This window comes from Cucurbitaria berberidis (assembly GCF_010015615.1).
Source record: "Cucurbitaria berberidis CBS 394.84 unplaced genomic scaffold K460scaffold_2, whole genome shotgun sequence".
Lineage (NCBI taxonomy): Eukaryota > Fungi > Ascomycota > Dothideomycetes > Pleosporales > Cucurbitariaceae > Cucurbitaria > Cucurbitaria berberidis.
The window spans coordinates 5,727,642-5,747,132 of NW_024468936.1; the positions used below are offsets into that span (position 1 = coordinate 5,727,642).

The 19,491-nt window shown below is 49.4% G+C and overlaps 7 protein-coding genes across 7 annotated transcripts; 4 read left to right on the plus strand and 3 right to left on the minus strand.

The window, feature by feature from the left end:
* Nucleotides 1-386: 386 nt before the first annotated feature.
* K460DRAFT_364982 (glycosyltransferase family 2 protein) lies at nucleotides 387-4,011 on the minus strand. The gene is given in 5 exon segments (XM_040933100.1): nucleotides 387-788; nucleotides 857-1,925; nucleotides 1,967-1,969; nucleotides 1,986-3,385; nucleotides 3,442-4,011. The coding sequence occupies 5 exon segments, from the start codon at nucleotides 3,514-3,516 to the stop codon at nucleotides 651-653; spliced, it is 2,685 nt and encodes an 894-aa protein (XP_040791634.1). The 5' UTR covers nucleotides 3,517-4,011; the 3' UTR covers nucleotides 387-650.
* A 3,107-nt stretch (nucleotides 4,012-7,118) lies between these two features.
* K460DRAFT_278913 (FabD/lysophospholipase-like protein) lies at nucleotides 7,119-8,757 on the plus strand (the record flags this gene model as incomplete). The annotated part of the gene is made up of 5 exons (XM_040928291.1): nucleotides 7,119-7,314; nucleotides 7,351-7,414; nucleotides 7,459-7,716; nucleotides 7,769-7,770; nucleotides 7,967-8,757. 5 exons carry the CDS (start codon nucleotides 7,119-7,121, stop codon nucleotides 8,755-8,757), a joined length of 1,311 nt encoding a protein of 436 aa, XP_040791635.1.
* A 247-nt stretch (nucleotides 8,758-9,004) lies between these two features.
* Nucleotides 9,005-10,624, plus strand: K460DRAFT_364985 (alkanesulfonate monooxygenase). Its single transcript, XM_040933101.1, has one exon. It carries the CDS (start codon nucleotides 9,050-9,052, stop codon nucleotides 10,496-10,498), a length of 1,449 nt encoding a protein of 482 aa, XP_040791636.1. The 5' UTR covers nucleotides 9,005-9,049; the 3' UTR covers nucleotides 10,499-10,624.
* A 291-nt stretch (nucleotides 10,625-10,915) lies between these two features.
* Nucleotides 10,916-13,081, plus strand: K460DRAFT_415510 (uncharacterized protein; the record flags this gene model as incomplete). Its single annotated transcript, XM_040937738.1, has 1 exon — nucleotides 10,916-13,081. The coding sequence occupies one exon, from the start codon at nucleotides 10,916-10,918 to the stop codon at nucleotides 13,079-13,081; it is 2,166 nt and encodes a 721-aa protein (XP_040791637.1).
* A 151-nt stretch (nucleotides 13,082-13,232) lies between these two features.
* Nucleotides 13,233-15,086, minus strand: K460DRAFT_415511 (general substrate transporter; the record flags this gene model as incomplete). Its single annotated transcript, XM_040937739.1, has 3 exons — nucleotides 14,714-15,086; nucleotides 14,157-14,664; nucleotides 13,233-14,106 (listed from the first exon to the last, which is right to left on the minus strand). The coding sequence occupies exons 1-3, from the start codon at nucleotides 14,856-14,858 to the stop codon at nucleotides 13,233-13,235; spliced, it is 1,527 nt and encodes a 508-aa protein (XP_040791638.1). The 5' UTR covers nucleotides 14,859-15,086.
* Nucleotides 15,087-15,844: 758 nt separating this feature from the next.
* On the minus strand, nucleotides 15,845-17,144 carry K460DRAFT_415512 (GroES-like protein). Its single transcript, XM_040937740.1, has 3 exons — nucleotides 17,044-17,144; nucleotides 16,149-16,991; nucleotides 15,845-16,085 (listed from the first exon to the last, which is right to left on the minus strand). Exons 1-3 carry the CDS (start codon nucleotides 17,068-17,070, stop codon nucleotides 15,852-15,854), a joined length of 1,104 nt encoding a protein of 367 aa, XP_040791639.1. The 5' UTR covers nucleotides 17,071-17,144; the 3' UTR covers nucleotides 15,845-15,851.
* Nucleotides 17,145-17,389: 245 nt separating this feature from the next.
* K460DRAFT_393993 (oxidoreductase) lies at nucleotides 17,390-18,244 on the plus strand (the record flags this gene model as incomplete). The annotated part of the gene is made up of 2 exons (XM_040935963.1): nucleotides 17,390-18,143; nucleotides 18,201-18,244. The coding sequence occupies 2 exons, from the start codon at nucleotides 17,390-17,392 to the stop codon at nucleotides 18,242-18,244; spliced, it is 798 nt and encodes a 265-aa protein (XP_040791640.1).
* Between the last annotated feature and the right edge of the window lie 1,247 nt (nucleotides 18,245-19,491).

The following is a 19,491-nucleotide window of genomic DNA, read 5'->3' on the forward strand; positions in this document are numbered from 1 at the left end:
GAAATACTGTGTACGTATACATATTGCGTTGTCACTACCTCGTTTCGCGTGCATGCATTCCAGATCGCATAAAAATGTAGGGAATAACGCAAGTTTTAAAAAACAGCCAATATGAACATAAAATGTTACTATAGGTCGCGCCCTAGCGACTTGGTTCATGCACTACTTTGATTTCAGACAGTGCGGATCGATGAGAGCTACAACGGTAAAAGGTCGATTAGGAAATTGGTGCAACATCCAACCCAATGCGTTACAACATGAGTCGGATATACAGCAGGAAAGGGCATTGGTGGCAGAAATTAGAAGAAGACACCTGATTAGTTTCACCAGGATGTGTTAGATGATGTTGCTGCATAACGAGAAAGACAGGACGCGAGACGTAAAATGGTGGTAAAAACAAGCTATGTTACAAAGCGAAGCCCACTAGAATGGAGCTTGCCAACAGCCAGCGTCCACATAACATTCTCGGGTGATGCAAACATTGCCGGCACGCTTAACCAGTAAGTCAAACCGACATTCACCACTCTCAACTACCATCGCACGCCGACTCCTCTTTTGGCAAAAGCACCGTCCTGGGTACTTCTAGGCCATCCATGGGCTACACTCTAGATCTATAGGTAGCCATGAACCTTCTATACGCTCACACCCACTCATCTCTTCCTCGTCACCCATACGCAACCTGTTCTTCCTAGGAAGTACAAGAATCCAATGAAGCGGATGATAGACAAAATAGCAGTGGCGTAGAGCAAAATGCGGAAGTAGATGGGTGTTCTTGTTTTCGAAGCCTCCTAGACCATTGGTTAGCACAATTATACGCGGCAGGATGTTAGTTGATGAGAGAATGGTTTTGACGTACCCCGACACCGATGGTTTTGAAATCATCGCTCGTTACTCCAATGATCAACAGAATATTCGACAGCAGCCATGAGTAAACCAAACCAGTGCGGAAACTCTTGTACGAGTCCTCCGTGTCCTTTACTGCTGGTTTCCCGTCCCCGCTCTTACTCGGCGTCAATGCTCGTTTCACAACCTTCTCAAACTTCTCGTCAATGTCTTCCTGCTCTACTATCTCCTCTTCAACAACTGCAGCCTCTCCTTTCACAACGTTCGCCGAAGGTAATGACTCAGCGACGTCGCTTCCCTTGGTACCCCAACTGACATCATGCCAGTTGTTGAACGCATACACCATGAGAACATTGATATACGTGCTCATAAGCACAAGGTACTGAGGGAAGGAATGGAACATGTGCCAAGGATCGAGGTACAAGAAGCTTGCGACGAAATTGAGACCGTAAATCGTGATTAGCGCGATGAGAATCAAACCTGCAACACCTGTTTTTCCGCCAAAGAATGAGTCGAAGAAGGCCTTGCCCGATTCGAACGAGATCTGATCCTCGATAGGTTTTGTGCTAAAGGCGCGGTAGACGAGGTAGGTGGTCAAGACGAGGATGTAAGCCTGTATGACACCGAAAACGATGAAAGAGGCCATGTAGCTGTGTCGTGAACCTTTAGGACGATTTCCAAGGGCGAGGATAAATTGCAGGATAAGAAAGGCGACGTAGATGTAGGCGATGACGTGATTCAATATAGGCGTTACTTTGTCTCCGAAGGGCCAGCCGTGATACTGAGCTAGGGGTTGAGGTGTACCGACAAGGTCCATAATGACGGTTGTTGTGAGGTAGTACGAGGCGAGCGAGAACCAGGTGAACACGACGTTGGCGATGTTGTAAGCGAGTTGAATGTGTAAGAACATGAGACGGATAATGCCATGCCCGGAAGAGTAAAGCCTGCTAAAGTGCATGATGGAGTAAAGAGACGCAGCGAAGGATCCGTTAAGCCATCTTCGGCGTTGGCCAATGAACTCGGGAACTCCATTAGGGACATCTGTTTCACCTTTGGAGGCTTTGACATATGAGAGATGCCATTTTTGCCCTAAGCATGAGTTAGTATATGTCTCGGGTGTAGTTGCTACTTCACACCACTTACCAGCCTTTGCCACCAGCTCGAAGCAGAGGATTCGATCCTCAGCCAAAAACATGTTCTTCTTGAAGATGTTCATTCCATCAATACCTTTCTTGCCAAGTATCTTCGACAGTGTGTGATCACCATGAAAATACTGCTCTAGCGGACGGCCCATAATAGCTCGGAAACGATATGCCGAAAATGCGCCTGGAAGGACGCTCACATAACCAAACGCACTCTCAAGAGGCTTGTCCAAGACATTGGATATCTTGTACTCGAAGTTTTGAATGGCGACCAACGGATTTAGCAGCGCCTTTCCACCTTCGAGCATGGCATGAATCTCACCACACGCGCCGCCAAGATCCTTATCGTTGTAGAAGGCCTCCCAGAGCGAGAGTAAGGAACGAGGGCCTGGCTTCGTACCAGCGTCAATCAGGATGGCAACCTCTGGATTCAAGATCCTACCGAAAGCATTGAATAGCCATCGGTGAGAGTTGATCTTCTTACTATTCTTCTGCTTGAGACAGAAGATGAACTGCACTGGTGGTAGATTCGAAGCACTTTCATCGGCGCCAGGCCGAACAAGCTGGTGCTCAGGCGTGACTGAGATCTGGCTAGTGTACTCGAAGATATGTGCAACCGTCTCCTTGCCATTCACGTCCTTCTTGAGGATACCGTCTTGGTAGATGCCGACCGTCGCGAGAACGTCAAACACATCCTTGTCGACGTTATCGATACCATCAAACACCAGACATACGACAATCTTTTGCCAAGCAGGGCCACCAGTGTTCCAGAACTGCGATTTCTTGAGATTGACAATGTCGCGAATATTACGCATCGTTCCGTGGAGGGTACGAGCTAAAAGAGTTTTATCCTCATTGTAATACGTGATCGCAATAAGGAGCTCCGTGTGACGACCGTACATGCGCGGGCGAAGGTTAAAGCCGTTTGAGAGGGTGAAATCGTTTGGATCACAGGTGGCAGCGGTGTAGCGCATCTTTGTGAACTCCTCGTCGAAAGCACCCCCGGCATTGCGGTAGCGAGGCTCAACAGCATTCTGTACTGCACTTGGTACGGGGTAGTCGGTGCTGAGAATTGAGCCCTGAACGAGCTTGACCTTGCGCGTCTTGGAACGCTTCGCGCCACCTGGCTTACGGACCGTCTGCTGCCGCTGGACCCAGCTGTCCTCGGGAGACGGAGACGGAGCCCCTGGGGCATAACCACCATTGTATGTGCCGTACTGTTCACCGACGCCGTACTCTGTAGGCGGAGGGCGCACTGAGGAGTAGGTCTCGCTTAGGCTGTATACTGAAGATGGAGACGCTGTCTCGTATCGGGACGGCTCATTGCCGTGAGTGAGGGTAGGATTTAGCAGGTGTTGGCCCGCGTCGTCCTCATCGGGTGGAGGAGCATGGTATTGGAACTGATAGACCGTTCGATTAGTGCTCAGATGCCGAAATCAGGAGGAAGAGTACTTACGGACTGCGTAGGAGGAGGCAGATCCTCTAGTTGATGCCCCTGATAGAGTTCTCCATCATTCTTGTTGTACGCCATCCAAGCGACTAATCGTCTCTGAACTCCACTTCCAGCTACTAACGGTCAATGCGGCTACTCAAGGGATTCCTGCGTCGGACTGTCAATCCCCGGATATCCAGGAAACAATGGAGGACTAGAGGCACCGGAACGTTGAAGGTAGGGCTGCCGAAAAGTGGGAAAAGTGGAAAGACCAAGGAACAAGCCTTTGACGAAAAGAGTGTTATGAATCTCAACCATCTCGTCCAAGCTCTGTGCGCCCCTTCACAGCCTACCACTGCTGTCAAGGCCATCCCTGAATATTTAGCGACTACGATTGTATTTGTGTGAATTGATGGGTCAAGATGCTCGGCGCAGCCATAAATATTCGGCTGGCAGCACCGACTAAAAATAGTCGCCGAGAGCATTGCCTTCGAAAGGCATAGGCTTACAATATAAGTCACTTACGCCCGATACTACTAGATGGGAGAAATAGAGGTGTAGTAGAGAAGGCGGAGTGAGTGGTAATTGTGGGAGTAGTGGGGTTGACGCGTTGTTGACTGTGGCTTACGTTGGTTTAGGTGTGACGTGGGAAGCACAAGCGGAGAGAACTCCGCCGCGTGACTCGCTGAGATTCCACGCTCTCACGTAAGTATACCGCAATATCAGCACTGCGGCTCAATTGTTGCACCACCTCGCATTCGCCTCAAAGGATTCAGAGCGGGTCCGGAAACTTCACGAAATTCCAATACGACGTCTTTAGGTGAACATCGATACTATACACCGCCATCTTCGGTCTACCTATCCTTTGATCAATAGCATGGATAAGAAAGAGAACGAAATTAGTAACTCTTGCGCGGAATGTTTGAGCGTTGGCCACCAGGTTCCACTTAGGTGGTAGAAAGAAGTCCAGGATGCATTCTTTCCAGTCGGGTGATAGTTTAGCTCCTTGCAATCAACATACTGGTACACGTCGCGCTCCTTTGGGCGTACCTGTGCAATCCGCAAAGAGTAAGCCATATGAGACGAATGGAACAACACGATACCAAGCAATTTTGAACAAACGGGATCTAATCAGCGGGGCGAATTTCCAACTATTATATTTCTGCTTTGCGGGCAACGTAAAATGCTACCACGATGCCGGATCTTGCGTAAGATTCTACTAAGATTGTCAATTTCTAGTAGATATAAAACATGATACTGGATAGTAAGGTTAAGGAGGGATAGCTTAGAGTATTTAGGTTTGGTTAAGCCTAGTACACTTCCTACTTTTGGTAAGTCTTCTATAAATCTAAATCATTATGTGTAAGAAATGTGATGAATATAGGGACTCGTTCCTCTATAGCCTACCTGGAGAGTATCCAATTGTACTAGATATGGAAGAGCATTAAGAGCCCTATAAAGTAAACGGCACAAAACAATACAAAATGGTAAGGGTAGCAGTCTTTCGTTCAGCTTCTAGACCAAATTAATGAGCACTACCTACGGTTCCCTCGCTACTCATCATCTGTATCTTCCGGACAAGCATCAAACATCAACCTGTCCGGGACATATCCTAGTACATAGACATTCTTTATCTTGCCGTCCCGTACACCGCTTTTGACCGATTTGCCCAACCGCCTTAGGTCCACCGTCGCGAGGTATACACCGAGCTCATCACCGCCTTGTTTATCCTGGACACCTTTTGGTAGGGACGGTATTCTGTTTAGGGGTACTCGAATATCGACTGTGGTTCTGCATTCGTTTATGGGGACCACGATGTAATCTGGGTTATGATTTAGGGGTGCACTATGAGGGAACGCGGAGGGCTGCTTACGTCCGCATTCGAGTGCTTTTCGCGAGCCTTGAAAAAGTGTTTGGTTCAAAGGATCGTACATGATTGCGCTATCTGTGCTGAAATCGACGTGTCGTGTTCGGTTGGCAGTCTGTATGCCCTTACTTATCGTGCGTGCCAACATTTGTGGTGAGCGCTGAGGGCAAAAAAGCGTATGATTTAATGAAAAGCCAACTAAAGAGTCGGCAAATGATAAAAGGACGGCGATTGATTACTGTGCTAGTCTCGGATGAATCGCAACGTCCTATGACATTGATTGACACAGGAGACCAGCAGCCGACTGGCGATCTTATATACTCCAGCATCGAAATTGATCAGGCTGAGGAGATCAAGCATGACCCGTTTTGGCCTCGTTACACATTGAACACACATGTTCGCAACACATGGCTGGATTATGGCATGAGGCAACCCTCGCATCCAACCCTGTCTCAGTATCGGCAACCCTTGCCCTGTTGCCCTGTTGCCTTCTTGCCGACTAGAATGCCTGATCCATAAAGATCATCAGAAAAGTTTTCGAGCGTGTGGCTATAAGAGTCAATGAAGCCACTTCCAGGCGCAGTCGCGCAGGTGAAGTATGGTGGTGGCTGTGTAAGCACGCGAAGTTAGCATGTGATGGCGTCTACACCGCTAAGTCCGAACGTACGCCCTTGTTTACTCGTGAGCTTTTATCACGTCCTATTCTAGTACGTGGGAGGATATCGTTCGGCTTTGACTGCGAACTCTGCGGACAGAGTAGAGTAGTCTGCGAATGATATCAAGACGCGAGTCGGAGAACGCATCCACAAGGTAAGTCTTAGGTGCCTCGATGCAGCCCCCCATTTTACACGGCTAAATCTTCAGCTGCTCAGCCTGGCTGCCCCGGCACTTCCGATAACTTTAGGTGTGACATGAGTGGCCCAACATCGCCCCCCCCCTCTCCAAAAAAAACAAAGATTTCTCAAAGGCGGTACAATTGGTAATTCATCAAGATGACTCCATATTAGGCTTATGGCGTGTTAATCTAACTGTGCTTCGTGGGGGTTATCAGCTAACGGCTACCCTTCGTGCGAGCAAGTAAAGTACATTTAAAAGGTAACATATAACAACCCATTCATTCTAGTAATAATCAAATTACCGGAGGTAGTGCTCATCTTACAATTTTAGTTATAGCCAGAAGTAGCCAGGCTACACTTGCTGCCAGCCACAAGGCTATGGACAATCTCGAGGTAGTTGCTGTGGAGGCGCATCGCTCTTGATAGCCTGATCCGGCGAGTGAACATCAATATGGAGGGGAACTGACATGAATATCTGAGGGATGGAGGGGTAAGCAAAGCCACTTTCTGCAAGTTTTTGACGAGAGCCGTCCCATTGGAGATTTGGAAATAAGCGGCTCTGTGAGGATATATGGTTCGTGCTCTCAGCCTTGTGATGGGTAGGTGTTCATATAGCAGCTAGCATACCTGGATTAACCTCAATCGATATTGTCACCTTGACTCTGAAATCTTTGAGACCGGACCACGATAGAAAATCATGGCGACCGAAGTGACTGCTGTCAGCGTCATTGAGAGATCGATCCCAGGCAGCCCTGAGGCCAATTCGGCGGCAGACGAGCCGCGCCCTGGAATCCTGCGACGATCAACCGTTCAGTTCCAGAACATGAATGGTCCAGCGCATCTGACTACAGATGATGATGCTCAAAGGGTACCAGGATCTACGATACTTCCTATTAGCGAAAGAACTGGAACCGTAGATACACAAGCTTCGCGAGCCTCCTCGCAACTGGATCCTCGTTGGAAGGCACAGACAGTCTTATCTTTTGGTAATTAAGCTTATGCTGGTCTCAGATTTCCTTACTTACTTTGCAATAGATGGTGGAGGGATCAGAGGTTATTCCAGTCTATTGATCCTTAAGGAAATCATGAAAGTGATTGAAGACTTGGAAAAGCAAGATGACGTTGCGGTAGACTCCAGCTTCCATCCAGAGACTTACGTTGCTCCTCACAACAAAAGGAAAAACCCATCGCCAGGTATTGCCAACATTGATAGTAAGCAAGATTTAAAAGGCGGCGAGTCTTGTCGCTATCTTCCTTGCCACTACTTCGACTATGTTGGTGGCACTAGTACAGGGTGAGTGGGCTCACTACGGCACTTTCGTTTAGCTGACATATTAGGGGTCTCATTGCGATCATGCTTGGAAGATTGAGAATGGGCATCGACCAATGCTTGGAAGAGTATGAAAGCTTCGGAGGCGAGATATTCGGCCACCCAAGGTGGTTCTCAATAAGAGGTCCCCTGCCCTCGTTCAAAGAGAAGTACAATGGCAAGAGACTCCAGAGAGCCGTGGAAAACGTCGTGGAGAATCGGTCGTCGCCAGAACAGAAAGCTGTCGGGGCCGGCTACTTCGGATCTGCTAGAGAGCTGTGCAAGACGTAAGCATAACCAAGCCCACCAAGTAGCCTCTTCTCACCGCTAGTAGTATAGTTGTAGCCTATCGCTGGAAAGATGAATCCTCGGCGCCTAGGTATGGAAACGAGGTATTAGATGGAATCGCCTTTCCCAATACGACTCGAGCCGCTCCTACACAATCGGGGGCATATCTCTTCAGAAGCTACGACCACTGGGGAACGCCTAACAAAAAGGGTGGGCACAATATCTTCGAGCGCAATCCAGGACCTGCAGATAACATCCCCATATGGCAAGTGGCACGGGCTACAACTGCAGCGCCAACATACTTTGACCCCGTTCCTATCCAGAATAACACTTTCGGAGACGGTGGGCTCGGCTCGAATAACCCTGTTCAGGAGATATTTTGGGAAGTCGCCACCATGCATGGAAACAATGCCTCAGTTATCAATTTGGTCGTCAGCATCGGAACCGGACAAGCAGATTCTGTTAAGCTTCACCCCTCAGGACCGAAGAAAGTCATTTCGTACTTTACTGCCACAAAAGCACTCGCAACGGAGTCCGAGCAAAAGCACGCGGCTATGGGGGCACTCATAGAGACTACGGAGAGCTCGGACGCAGTACATTACCAGCGATTTAACCTATCGAGCGAACAAGGTTTGAAGAACATGAAGCTGGACGAATGGAAGATAGAAGGGAAACGCCGGCTTACGAAACATGGGTTTAAACGCCGAGAAGAGAGCACCCTCGATAAGATCAAGCGTCTGACCCAGAACTACTGCGCCAGTGATGAAGTCCAGGAGGATATCCGTAAGGTGGCGCGGAAACTCGTGGATCATCGTCGGGCTCGATGTTCCGACCAGAGAAAGTGGGAACTGTGGGCGACTGGGATCCGTTATCGGTGCACTGTGAAGAGGTGCGACAAAGCTCAAAAACTGAGGCCATCAAAAGCTGATCTCAAATATCATATCGAGAAAATCCATCCAAACTCTTTCCGGGGGAAGACGGATATTGAAAAAAGGTGCGTACTGGAGGAGTTGATAAGAAAAGGCACTTGTCCGTATTAGCTGTCATATATATCTTAGCATGTTATTTTTTGAGCTGTACGCGTAGTACAAATTAATAGATTTACTATCACGCTAAAGATTTCATTAATAGTGGTATACTCTTGGCTCTTTGATTACTATCATGATGTTGCGAACCAGGGCGGATGCCCCACCTTGCAGCGATGTCGTGATTGCGCGCTTCGCCGAATTTGTAAGCCCCAGGCAGGCGTAAGAACATAATAGAGGCCTTCAAGTGACGCCTTCGAAGGCTTCTAGAACATCAACTTTTGACAGCAGCAAGACCTAAAGTGTCATGTCGTCTTCAAAACAGCTCCACCTGACCGCATTTATGCGCCCCGTCTCCCTCCACACAGGAGCATGGCGTTATCCTGGGGCCTATCCAGACGCCAACTTCAACCTCAAGCACCTGAAGTCCTTCATCCAAGCTCTTGAAGCTGCAAAGTTTGATGCGTTCTTCATGGCCGATCACCTTGCCGTGCTCAACATGCCCGTCGAAGCGCTGAAGCGCAGCCATACTGTGACTTCGTTCGAGCCCTTCACTTTGCTCTCGGCATTATCGCAAGTGACGGAAAGGATCGGACTTGCCGCGACCGCATCAACGACGTACGATGAGCCGTACCATATTGCGCGACGATTTGCAAGTCTGGATCATCTTAGCGAGGGAAGAGCAGCGTGGAATATTGTTACGACAGGCAATCCGGAATCATCCAAGAACTTTGGACTTGATGAGCATGTGCAGCACAGCGAGCGGTATAAGCGTGCAAGAGAGTTTTATGACGTAGTAACTGGGTTGTGGGATAGTTTTGCCGACGATGCGTTCGTCCGCGACCCCGAGAGTGGCATCTATGTTGATCCGGAGAAAATACACACCCTGAATCACAAGGGCGATGACCTGAAAGTCAAAGGGCCACTAAACATTGCAAGGCCAGTGCAAGGTTGGCCCGTCATTGTGCAAGCTGGGCAATCGGAGCCTGGTCGCCAGTTGGCAGCTGAGACCGCTGAGGTGGTGTTTTGCTCACCACGAGACCTTGAGGCGAGCAAGCTTTTGTATGATGATATCAAAGGTCGTACGAAAGCCGCCGGTAGGAATCCTGATCACATCAAGATCCTACCTGCTGCGATGGTACTCATCAGTGATTCGGTAGAAGAGGCACAACAAAAGCGGTTGAAGTTGGACAGTTTGGTACATTACGATAGCGCTATTTCCTCACTTTCGATTTCGCTGGGTACAGATGCGTCAAAATTCGATCCGGATGGTCCGCTTCCCCCCGAGGAAGCTCTTCCCGCGACTAATGCGAGTCACACTAGTCGTGCCAGCGTCATCAAACTCGCAGAAACGGAAGGACTTACCGTCCGTCAGCTTGCTGGTCGTTATGGAGGATACGCCGGTCTTGCGTTTGTGGGGACTGCAGAGACAGTGGCCGATGAAATGGAACAATGGCTGGAAGAAGGAGCATCGGATGGGTTTACGGTGACATTACCATTCTTGCCTGAGGGCTTGGACGCAGTCACTCAAAAGCTGGTCCCAGAGTTGCAACGAAGGGGACTTTTCCGAAAGGAGTACGAAGGCACAACATTGCGAGAGCATCTAGGCCTCCCGAGGCCAGGTAATCGATTTTTTGAGAAGGAGGTCAGTAATGCAGTCAATGGTGGGAGTAGGACACTCGCTATGAATGGGAAGAGAGATCTCGATGTGGATGATGACTTACCAGAAGTGAAGAAAAGGAAAGCCCAAAGCTAGACGGTAGATTCATGGTACAATAGTACATACGTGTTACAACAACACTGGGGATTGATTAATTATTTCTGATGCTGCTAACCTTAGACAAGAGAACTCACCAAAAACCTAATTGCCACAGAACGCAGACTAGAATGAAGTTGTTGAACCTTTGGGGAGTCGCTTTGTCGTAGTTTATATGTCTGGAAAAAGGAAAGACTTGAACATGGGTCCATCCGAAATCAAGTAGTGTTGGGTTTGATTGAGGCCTGATTGCGAGGTAGAAGTACATAGTAGTTTATTACCTAGCTTACCCCGCTTACCTAGGTATCCACTACGCCAACTCGACACGACATTCATCGCAAGTGAACCGCATACCATCGCACCGATAGCGACCACACTGTTCATATTTAGCATCCAGCATGGGAACTCTGGGCGCTTATGAACATTATCGACAGTCCCGACCGCGATGAGCGCGAGCGCGACCAGGCCTGCAATGAGTGCCGCCGCCGCAAAGCACGATGCGACAAGACGTTGCCCGAGTGCGGGCCTTGCAAGAAGAATCGACGGCATTGTCTGTACGAGCGACATAGCAAGACGCCACTGACGCGTAAACACCTGACCCAGGTCGAAGAGCAGCTTCGCCGCGTACAAGTGCAAGCCGCCCGGGCAGAGCGACGCGCCCAGCTGGCCGAAGCGCGCCTGCAACAGCTGGAGACGGTCAATGTTAATAATCTACGAATGCCTAACGAAAGCGATGCTGCGACCGATCCGACCGCCCATGATGAGCCGCCGATAGAGGTGCCTCTTGAAGGGCCGCCATCGGGGCCTGCCGACTTTAGCTGGGACGAACAGACACAGGACAATGGCCCACCCGAGATGGATGCGGACGCTGCGCCCACAAAAACATCCCAAGCGGAAGACGAGCGGGTGGTGGATGGCATGGCCTCGCTGACGGTGGATGAGAACGAAGCGGGCTATTTGGGCGTGGCTTCGGGCGCTGCTATGCTGAGATTGCTACTTCCTGATGCGCAGAACGCGTATCGAAAGGCACCGAATCTAGCAAGCTCCGTCTCTCAGGCTACACTGTATAGTGAACACTGCCTATATACACCATTGTGGGACAGTCTCGACTTAGAGCCTGTGGATCTAGATGCCGCCATCCATGCATACTTTGGCTTGTACCACAACTCATACCCACTGGTCGAAGAGCACACTTTCCGAGCCCAGTACGCACAAGTCATCCCTCGTCCCAGCGGGCGTAGCTGGCATGCGCTCGCCTTTATGATCGCCGCTGTTGGCCATTTCACGGCAGCAACGGGCCCCACGGACACGGATCGGAAGCTTTTCCTCGCGGCCAAGTCCAACATGTCGATTGACAGCTTAGAGATGGGCAATCTCACTCTTGTGCAGACGCTCACTCTCATGTCCAACTACCTCCAAAAACGGAACAAGCCTAACAGCGGCTACAACTACCTTGGGCTCGCTCTACATATGGCCATGGGCCTCGGACTTCACAAGGAGTTTCATGACTGGAACATCTCGCCTCTCAATATGGAGATTCGCAGGCGCGTCTGGTGGACCATGTTTGTCTTCAACGTGGGCGCAGCCGTCACCTTTGGCCGCCCGCTTGCCTGGCCAAACAAAAACGTCGAAGTACATCTGCCACTGAATGTGTCCGACAGGACTCTCACCAACTTGTCGCGGACTCTTCCGGGCGAAGCAGACCAAGTTACTACGTACAGCTCCGTCATAATGCAGTCCAAGTTCCACATGCTGACCAACGACATCTACACGCGGGTCATATCGATGCCCTTTCCATCAGCCACTGAACTCGTTCGGCTGGACGACACGTTGATTATGAAATGGGAGTCCTCTGTGCCTGCTTGGTATCGCCGCGATGCATCCATACCTGCCCGATTCTCAACTGGCCACGCCATCATGTGGTGGCGCGTGAGCAACTTCAGAATCATCATGTACAGGCCATATGTGATGTTTCGCGTACTACAAGCGAGGTCGCAAGACGGTAGCAGCGTCGTCCCAGATGCCGTTCACGAGGCTTACCATCGATGTCTCCGTGAAGCCGAAGGAAGCATCGTTACAATTAGCGACTTTTGGGCTTCGTCGCCGCCGACCCGGATGTCTGCGTGGTATGCCTTGTATTTCCTTTTCCAAGCTTCGCTTATTCCCTGTGTCTGCCTGCGCAACGAGCCCACTTCGCCCATGTCTGCGAGCTGGCGCTTTCAAATCAGCCAAACCTTGCGCACTATGCAGCTTATGTCGCCAGTCAATCCAAGCGCGCAAGAATGTTATGATGTGATTCAACGCCTTTGTGGCCCGTTTTTGCGACCTCAAGCCGCTGCTCAGGATCAAAATTTTGTTGCGACGCCGAACGAACCCATTCTGGGAGATCCCACAGAAGAGTCTCCACAGACACAGATCAATGATGTGTACGCCATGATGTGGCCCGACGCGAATCACGTCGAAGCCGATGTGCTCATGCAAGAGGGGATTTGGACAGACTTCTTTCCAGGTATGGCTGAGGCAGTAGAGCGTGGTACTAGTGGACCGAGCGATGGCAACGAGGTGCAATTTCCATGGAGTTGAAGACTTTGTTTGCTATCGTTATCATCCACATTCTTTATAAACTGTAGGAGCCCAGACGAATAGATACTACGCTTTAGTAATGCGAACAACGAAGCAGTGCTCAACGATTTATATCTCTGGGCTATAAAATGTACAACCGTGGGAACCTCGCTTAAGACACCTCAATATACTCCTTTTTATGGACTTCATCTTTCTCCACAAGATCCACATTAGGCGAAGCTCCAGGCCCGTCAAAGATCTCTGCAATCTCTTCTAATGACCGACCCCTGGTCTCTGGAAAGAACATGTATGTAACTATCAGGAAAACTACCAGCAGGCAGCAGAATACGATATAATATTTCCACTGGAGGTTTTCCATTCCAATAGGGTTGACAAACGCTTGGATCACCAGGGAGACGTAGATGGAGAGCAGCTCGCAGCTCATGCCCTTGGATCGGAGACTATACGGAAAGATCTCGGTCGGATACGACATGAGGAGTGGCGTATAGGCAATGTCATAATGGAAGAAGAACGCAAAGAGGCACACCACGACAACATAACCTGCTGTTTTGTTGTTCTGTTCGGCATTCACTGCCGAGCAAGCGGTCCAGATGATGTAGGAGACGAGCATGCCAATACCGCTCCAGATGAACAAGGTTCGTCTTCCGAGCCGATCAACTAGGAGAGCGGCGCTCACAGCTGCTGCGAAGTTGAAGATCTGAAGTAGGCCGTTGATGAGTGTCTGGTAAAAAGGGTCCGTTATGCCGATCGAGTTCAGGACCAGAGTGAGGTAGTAGCTGACAACGCCGATACCGTTCCATTGAGCGAATGAGCCGAGACACATCGCGATAAACAATCGCCGTCGATTGCCGGGGGTGGCTACAAGCGCGCTCCACTTCACTGATTTCGCGGCCACTTCTTGCCGAATTGCAAGTACAATTTCGCTCATCTCTCTTGTTACCAGTGGGCTATCCTCGTCTCCGCCGGAATGATATCTAGCGAGGATCTCACGGGCTTCTGCATTGCGCTCTTTGGCGACAAGCCATCTAGAATCTCATCAGTGTATGCTCCATGAAATGAGTTGCCGGCAACCTACCTAGGTGACTCAGGCAACGCCCAAAAGAAGGCAAGTTGAATACATGGATATCCTACCTGAAGAATGGTAGGTATCCTCCAGCTCCAATTGCTTCCAAGTTTCTGGGTGCCAAATGTAGTCCAGGCGGCAAGAATGGCACCTAGGTAGTACATAGTCCAAAAGGCACTAGTATATTTTCCTCGATGTGTCGGGTAGGCAAGTTCTGCAATAAGCATGGGAGACGGCTGTACTACGAACATGCCAGCAGCGCCGACCACAAACCTTGAGACAACAAACTGGGCCAGGGTAGTCGAAGTTGCCTGAATAATTGTTGCTACAACAACTCCAAGGAGTCCGCTTAAAAGAACGATGCGCCTTCCGTATTTATCCGACAGTATTCCCACGAAAGGTAGAACCACGACTGATCCGGCAGACTGAGCGGCGTTCACAAGGCCAAGCAAAGCACCTGTAGGGTGACCGAAGTACTCTTTCCATTGTGTCAACGACTGGATGCCGTTCATCAGGGAGCCTGCTAGATGTAAGAAAGAACCTGCCAACTATAGCTAGATGAATCTTACCATCGTATCCAGCTACTGCGGAAGACAGGAGAGGGATAAGCAAGATCAAGTTCAGTCGGCGCAGATGCGGTATCTGGAACCAGTATTTGGTGGTCTGAGGAAGCACCTCAGCAATGGCGTGGCCTACAATATCCGCGTCCTTCATAGTGGTTCGATGAGACTAAGTACTAGAGAGAAGATAGGAAGAACGAAGATGCCTCAGTCGCAGAGGCTGTCGGTTGATTTAATACCCTGGCTATGAAGATAGCCATCTCCGCACGCGTCGCACATGGATACCCCATAACCCCAGGTTTAGTAGTAGATCCTAGTACCCGAATTGCGGGTTACAGCAGTCGCCCGGAAATATGATGCGCGAGTCATACTAGGTCACGGTCCACGGGTGACTGTCACCCCAACGCTAGTTCGAACTAACGGGATAGCATGACGCCATTTAATATCCCCTCAACTCACTGGTCTTGATTCACCGCCGTTGCCTTGCTACAGTAGAGACGCATGCGACCGAGGATGTTCAGAAAGGTTAATCATTTCCGCGCATAGACTTGCAAGGGGTGCAGCGGACAATATGGTGGATAGCAGCTGTAAGTGGCGAGGGCTGTTGGTTTGGATTCCCAACACGTGATTCATCATGTGCCCGACACGCTAGTCCACATACGGACTAGCTTACTCTGGTTTCACTCCCCTCTGTATATAAACATAGTTTCCCCCCACACATAGAACATCATCAATACGATCATCTTTCTTCAGTTCTACAAGGGCGCGACTCTGATGAGAGCTTCAACAGATGACTCCTGACTCATTGCAGGATTCTATTTAGCACTTAGATTCGTGATTACTCGTAGCTTACTGTGTTCTTGAAGCTTCCTTCGGTTGCTATTGCCGTTCATCATAGTTTCTCGAACTTACTAAAGCTTGAGTAGAGCTTCATTATTCCTGCTTCTCATATATTCTATGCTTAAAGCCAACAAACATGAGATGCGGACAACAGCTACTTGACGACTCGACTTCGTCGTCTTCCGGGCTACGATTCCATCGATGCGAAATAAAAAGCAAGTCTTGTGGCTAGCCAAGTCGAAGCACTGTTACTTCAAAGCAAAATAAAATAGAGATCCATGACATATTCATACTATTCGTGCAGGATTTACTGGACGCCTTCAATAATGACCTTGAACACACCTTCTTGAGCCGCTTTTACAAGTTCAAATGCCTTTTCCGCCTCTTCGAACTTGAATCTATTTGTGATCAACCTCTTCACATCGACCTTTCCTGATGCCACCAGCTCCACGGCGTTCGGATAGCAGCCAGTCGAGTATCGGATAGAGCCTTTGATGGTCAAAGCTCGAATACAGGCCGTTGTGATGGGAAATATGACGTTCTTTGGGTTTTCCATTAGCACCAACTGTAAATATAGTAGAGGGGCATGTAGCAGTGTACTTACCTCTTTCCCCATACCGGCCTGAACATACGTAGCACCCTTCTTTGCCACATTGATCCCGGCTTGTATGCAGGGCTCGGCGCCTGTACATTCCAGTACAACATCTGCGCCTTCACCAAGATCAAATTCTCGCTTGATTAGGGCAGCAATTTTCTCCGAATGTGCGACGGCATCCGCCCCTTCCTCTGCCTTGGGAGGTAGAAAGATTCCATCTGCCGCATACGACTTTGCGAAATCTAGTCTCGCTTGCGAAATGTCGACTGCAATAACCTTTCTTGCTCCTGATGCCTTAGCTACTGCTTGCGAGAGCACCCCAATTGGGCCGGCGCCGAATACAACGACAGTTTGGTTCGCCCTCAAGTCCGCGACTTTGCAAATCTGCACCGCTACCGAGACTGGTTCAACCATAGCAGCTTCCTCCATATTCATATGGTCCGGGATCCTATAACAATAATCACTTGCCACAGTGTAGTACTTGGCAAGCGTTCCGTCCCATGGTGGCGTGGCCGCGAAGATGGTATCATTGCATAGATTGTACGAGCCAGCGCGACAGTAATCGCACCGTCTGCACGGAACGCCGGGCTCAATGGCCACACGGTCACCTACGTTTAGGTTTTTGACTTGAGATCCAATCTCGACGACTGTTCCAGAACTTTCGTGACCAAGAATGATGGGGCTGTTAAGAACAAAGTCGCCGATTCGCCCACGCTGCCAGTAGTGGACGTCGCTACCACAGATGCCAGTTTGTGCTATATGGACGCGAACTTCATGTTGGTCGCGTAGTTGAGGGACTTCGCGGTCTTCAAATGCGACGTCTTTCACCGCACGAAGCACGAAGGCTGGGTTCTGGCACAGACGTTAGCTTGAGGCAAGAAAGCTGGTAAAGGACCGCTCTTACCCTCTCAGCAATATTAGCAGACGACATCTTTTTTATTTGCCTGTGTTACCAGGTTGAGTTAAGCCCAACAACCACATTTTGTAGAGCCCCTACATGGTCAGATGTTGCGCCTCCGGGGGTGTGGGGTCAAGGGCATCCGTCAACCTTCGCGGGGGTGGAGGATCCCCGACGTGCGCTGCACGATGACCAACAACCTCCACATACCCTTGAAAACGTTAGGATGCAGGTGCACCCACTCCGAAGGCCTACCAACTAGTATATCCGCATCACAACGGTTTGACACAATGCAAAGCTGCCTCTTCGTTTCGTTTGCACTTATCTTTTGTATTCCTGATCATTGCATACAATGCCACTCTACAAGCCTTCTAACCCCGATGTCCACGTTACGTCGCAATTTTCGCTAAAAGGCAAAAATGCAGCTGTAACAGGAGGCGTCCGCGGAATTGGTCTTGCTGCCTCTAAGGCCCTCGCTGAAGCTGGCGCGAACGTCGCCATCCTGTACACTAGCACTAAAGATGCAGAAGAGATCGCAGCTAAGCTGGCATCCGAGACTGGCGTTACGGTCAAAGCATACAAGGCATCAGTGGAAAATAAGGATGAAATCACCACAGTTCTCAACACTGTTGCCTCGGACTTTGGCTCCCTAGACATTGTGGTCGCAAACGCGGGCATTGCGTCCCACCATCCAGCTGAAGACTACACCGAAGACCAATGGCGAGCGATCATGAACGTCAACCTTGACGGCGCGTTCTGGACTGCTCAAGCCGCGGGCAACATCTTCAAGAAGCAAGGCCGCGGAAATCTCATCTTCACAGCTTCGGTATCGGCCATATTAGTCAACGTCCCGCAGAAACAGGCCGCATACAACGCGTCCAAGGCTGGCGTTGTGCAGCTCGCACGATGTTTGAGCGTTGAATGGGTCGATTTCGCGAGAGTCAATTGCATCAGTCCTGGCTTCATCGCGACGGATATGCTGGCAGTGCACCCACAGGAATGGAGGGAAAAGTGGTTTAGTATGATACCAGCGAACAGACTATGCGACCCAGCGGAGTTGAAGGGCGCATATGTCTTCCTAGCGAGCGATGCGAGCACATATATGAGTAAGTCTTTATTTGTGTTTCCATGTTGAACTGCATGTGTGCTAACATATTTCACAGCTGGCGCAAATATTGTCATTGATGGAGGTTATACTTTACCATGAAGGAGGTAAATAACTCTTCAAGTATTAGTGAATGAATAGTCATCTACCAAGAAATCTGGCACATCTTGCTGTGCAAAACCCAGGTTAAAAACCGTAGTAATGACACCCTCATCACCAGGAATCCTCAGTCTGTAGTTACGACATCCGGCTTGATAAGTGAAGACATTATCAGATCTCCGTTCGGAAGATCATTCTGCTCCGCTCTCTTTGCAGCCGCGACCGCAGAAGTCTCAATGCTCGTATGCAGATGTCTCTGCACCAAACGCTGTTTCCCTTTTATCTACGTCAATAAACCACCGTATCGCACACAACTCTGGGATCTTCTTCCATGGCCGTTGATTCAAAAGCATATAATTTCCTCCAATGATGATTAATTGGTTGTGGGAGGATATTGGGATGGCAGCTTGAACCGGGTCCTTGGTAGCATGGTCGAAACTAGGCGCGTAAAGGAACTGTTCAGTTTCGTTGGCGGACGTAACAGACATTTTTTAACGGCTTCGACTAGCTTGACGAACGCTTCAACATGAAACATGAATAGTACCCCGCCCGCCTCAAAGCCAGTGCAAAGTCTGGAAATGTTGATTTCGCTTTAGGGTAGTGGAACTGTCCTGTACCATGGTTAATCTGAGCGCTATATGAAGCAAAGAGCATATGTGGTTTAGGTATAGCAAACGTACCATAGGTATAATGGATACATGACGTGTTAAGGTACTGGGTATAGCACCTGAACTGTGGTTTTACACTGATCTCTCTTACTGCGTTGAATGATCCGCCCTAGCGTTGACTTTACTTTCAAACAAAGAAATTCTAAGTATTAGTAAGGTTGTAGCAAAACCTAGCTACTTGCCTTAACCGGCCACTCGCCCTAGAAGTATTTTACTACATAATAATATACTTTGTTGCTTGGAAAGAAGTAGAGGTAATGTTTAAGATAGTTATACGTCTCTATTACGCACAGTATAGTTGCGAGTGTTACAACCCCCGGGTTGCATTCGCATTGACAGAATCAATGAAATCACAATCATCTCCGGATTCAAAGTACTTTCACAGAACCGGGGATAGCTCAAGTAGGGCGTAGGCGCTTTAGAAATCCTCCTATGACAGCTATCGGCAATATGGTTGTTGCTGACCTAACAGCCGTTACATATGTTCTGGTGCCTACTAACTGTTACTTTGAGTATTTTGTGGGTCCTATTAATTCCTAACTCCGTATTCCTAACTCCGGCAGCGCCTCCGCATTTCTAACT

What these genes read in the sequence shown, in the direction of transcription:
- K460DRAFT_364982 (XM_040933100.1), bottom strand. Translation starts at nt 3,516, where the DNA reads ATGGCGTACAACAAGAATGATGGAGAACTCTATCAGGGGCATCAACTA. An exon ending in TGCCTCCTCCTACGCAGTCC is followed by an intron (nt 3,386 to 3,441) that starts GTAAGTACTCTT and finishes ACGGTCTATCAG; the next exon opens with TTCCAATACCATGCTCCTCC. An exon ending in TCAAAACCATCGGTGTCGGG is followed by an intron (nt 789 to 856) that starts GTACGTCAAAAC and finishes CCAATGGTCTAG; the next exon opens with GAGGCTTCGAAAACAAGAAC.
- K460DRAFT_364985 (XM_040933101.1), top strand. Translation starts at nt 9,050, where the DNA reads ATGTCGTCTTCAAAACAGCTCCACCTGACCGCATTTATGCGCCCCGTC.
- K460DRAFT_415512 (XM_040937740.1), bottom strand. Translation starts at nt 17,070, where the DNA reads ATGTCGTCTGCTAATATTGCTGAGAGG. An exon ending in CTGCTAATATTGCTGAGAGG is followed by an intron (nt 16,992 to 17,043) that starts GTAAGAGCGGTC and finishes CGTCTGTGCCAG; the next exon opens with AACCCAGCCTTCGTGCTTCG. An exon ending in AGGCCGGTATGGGGAAAGAG is followed by an intron (nt 16,086 to 16,148) that starts GTAAGTACACTG and finishes GAAAACCCAAAG; the next exon opens with AACGTCATATTTCCCATCAC.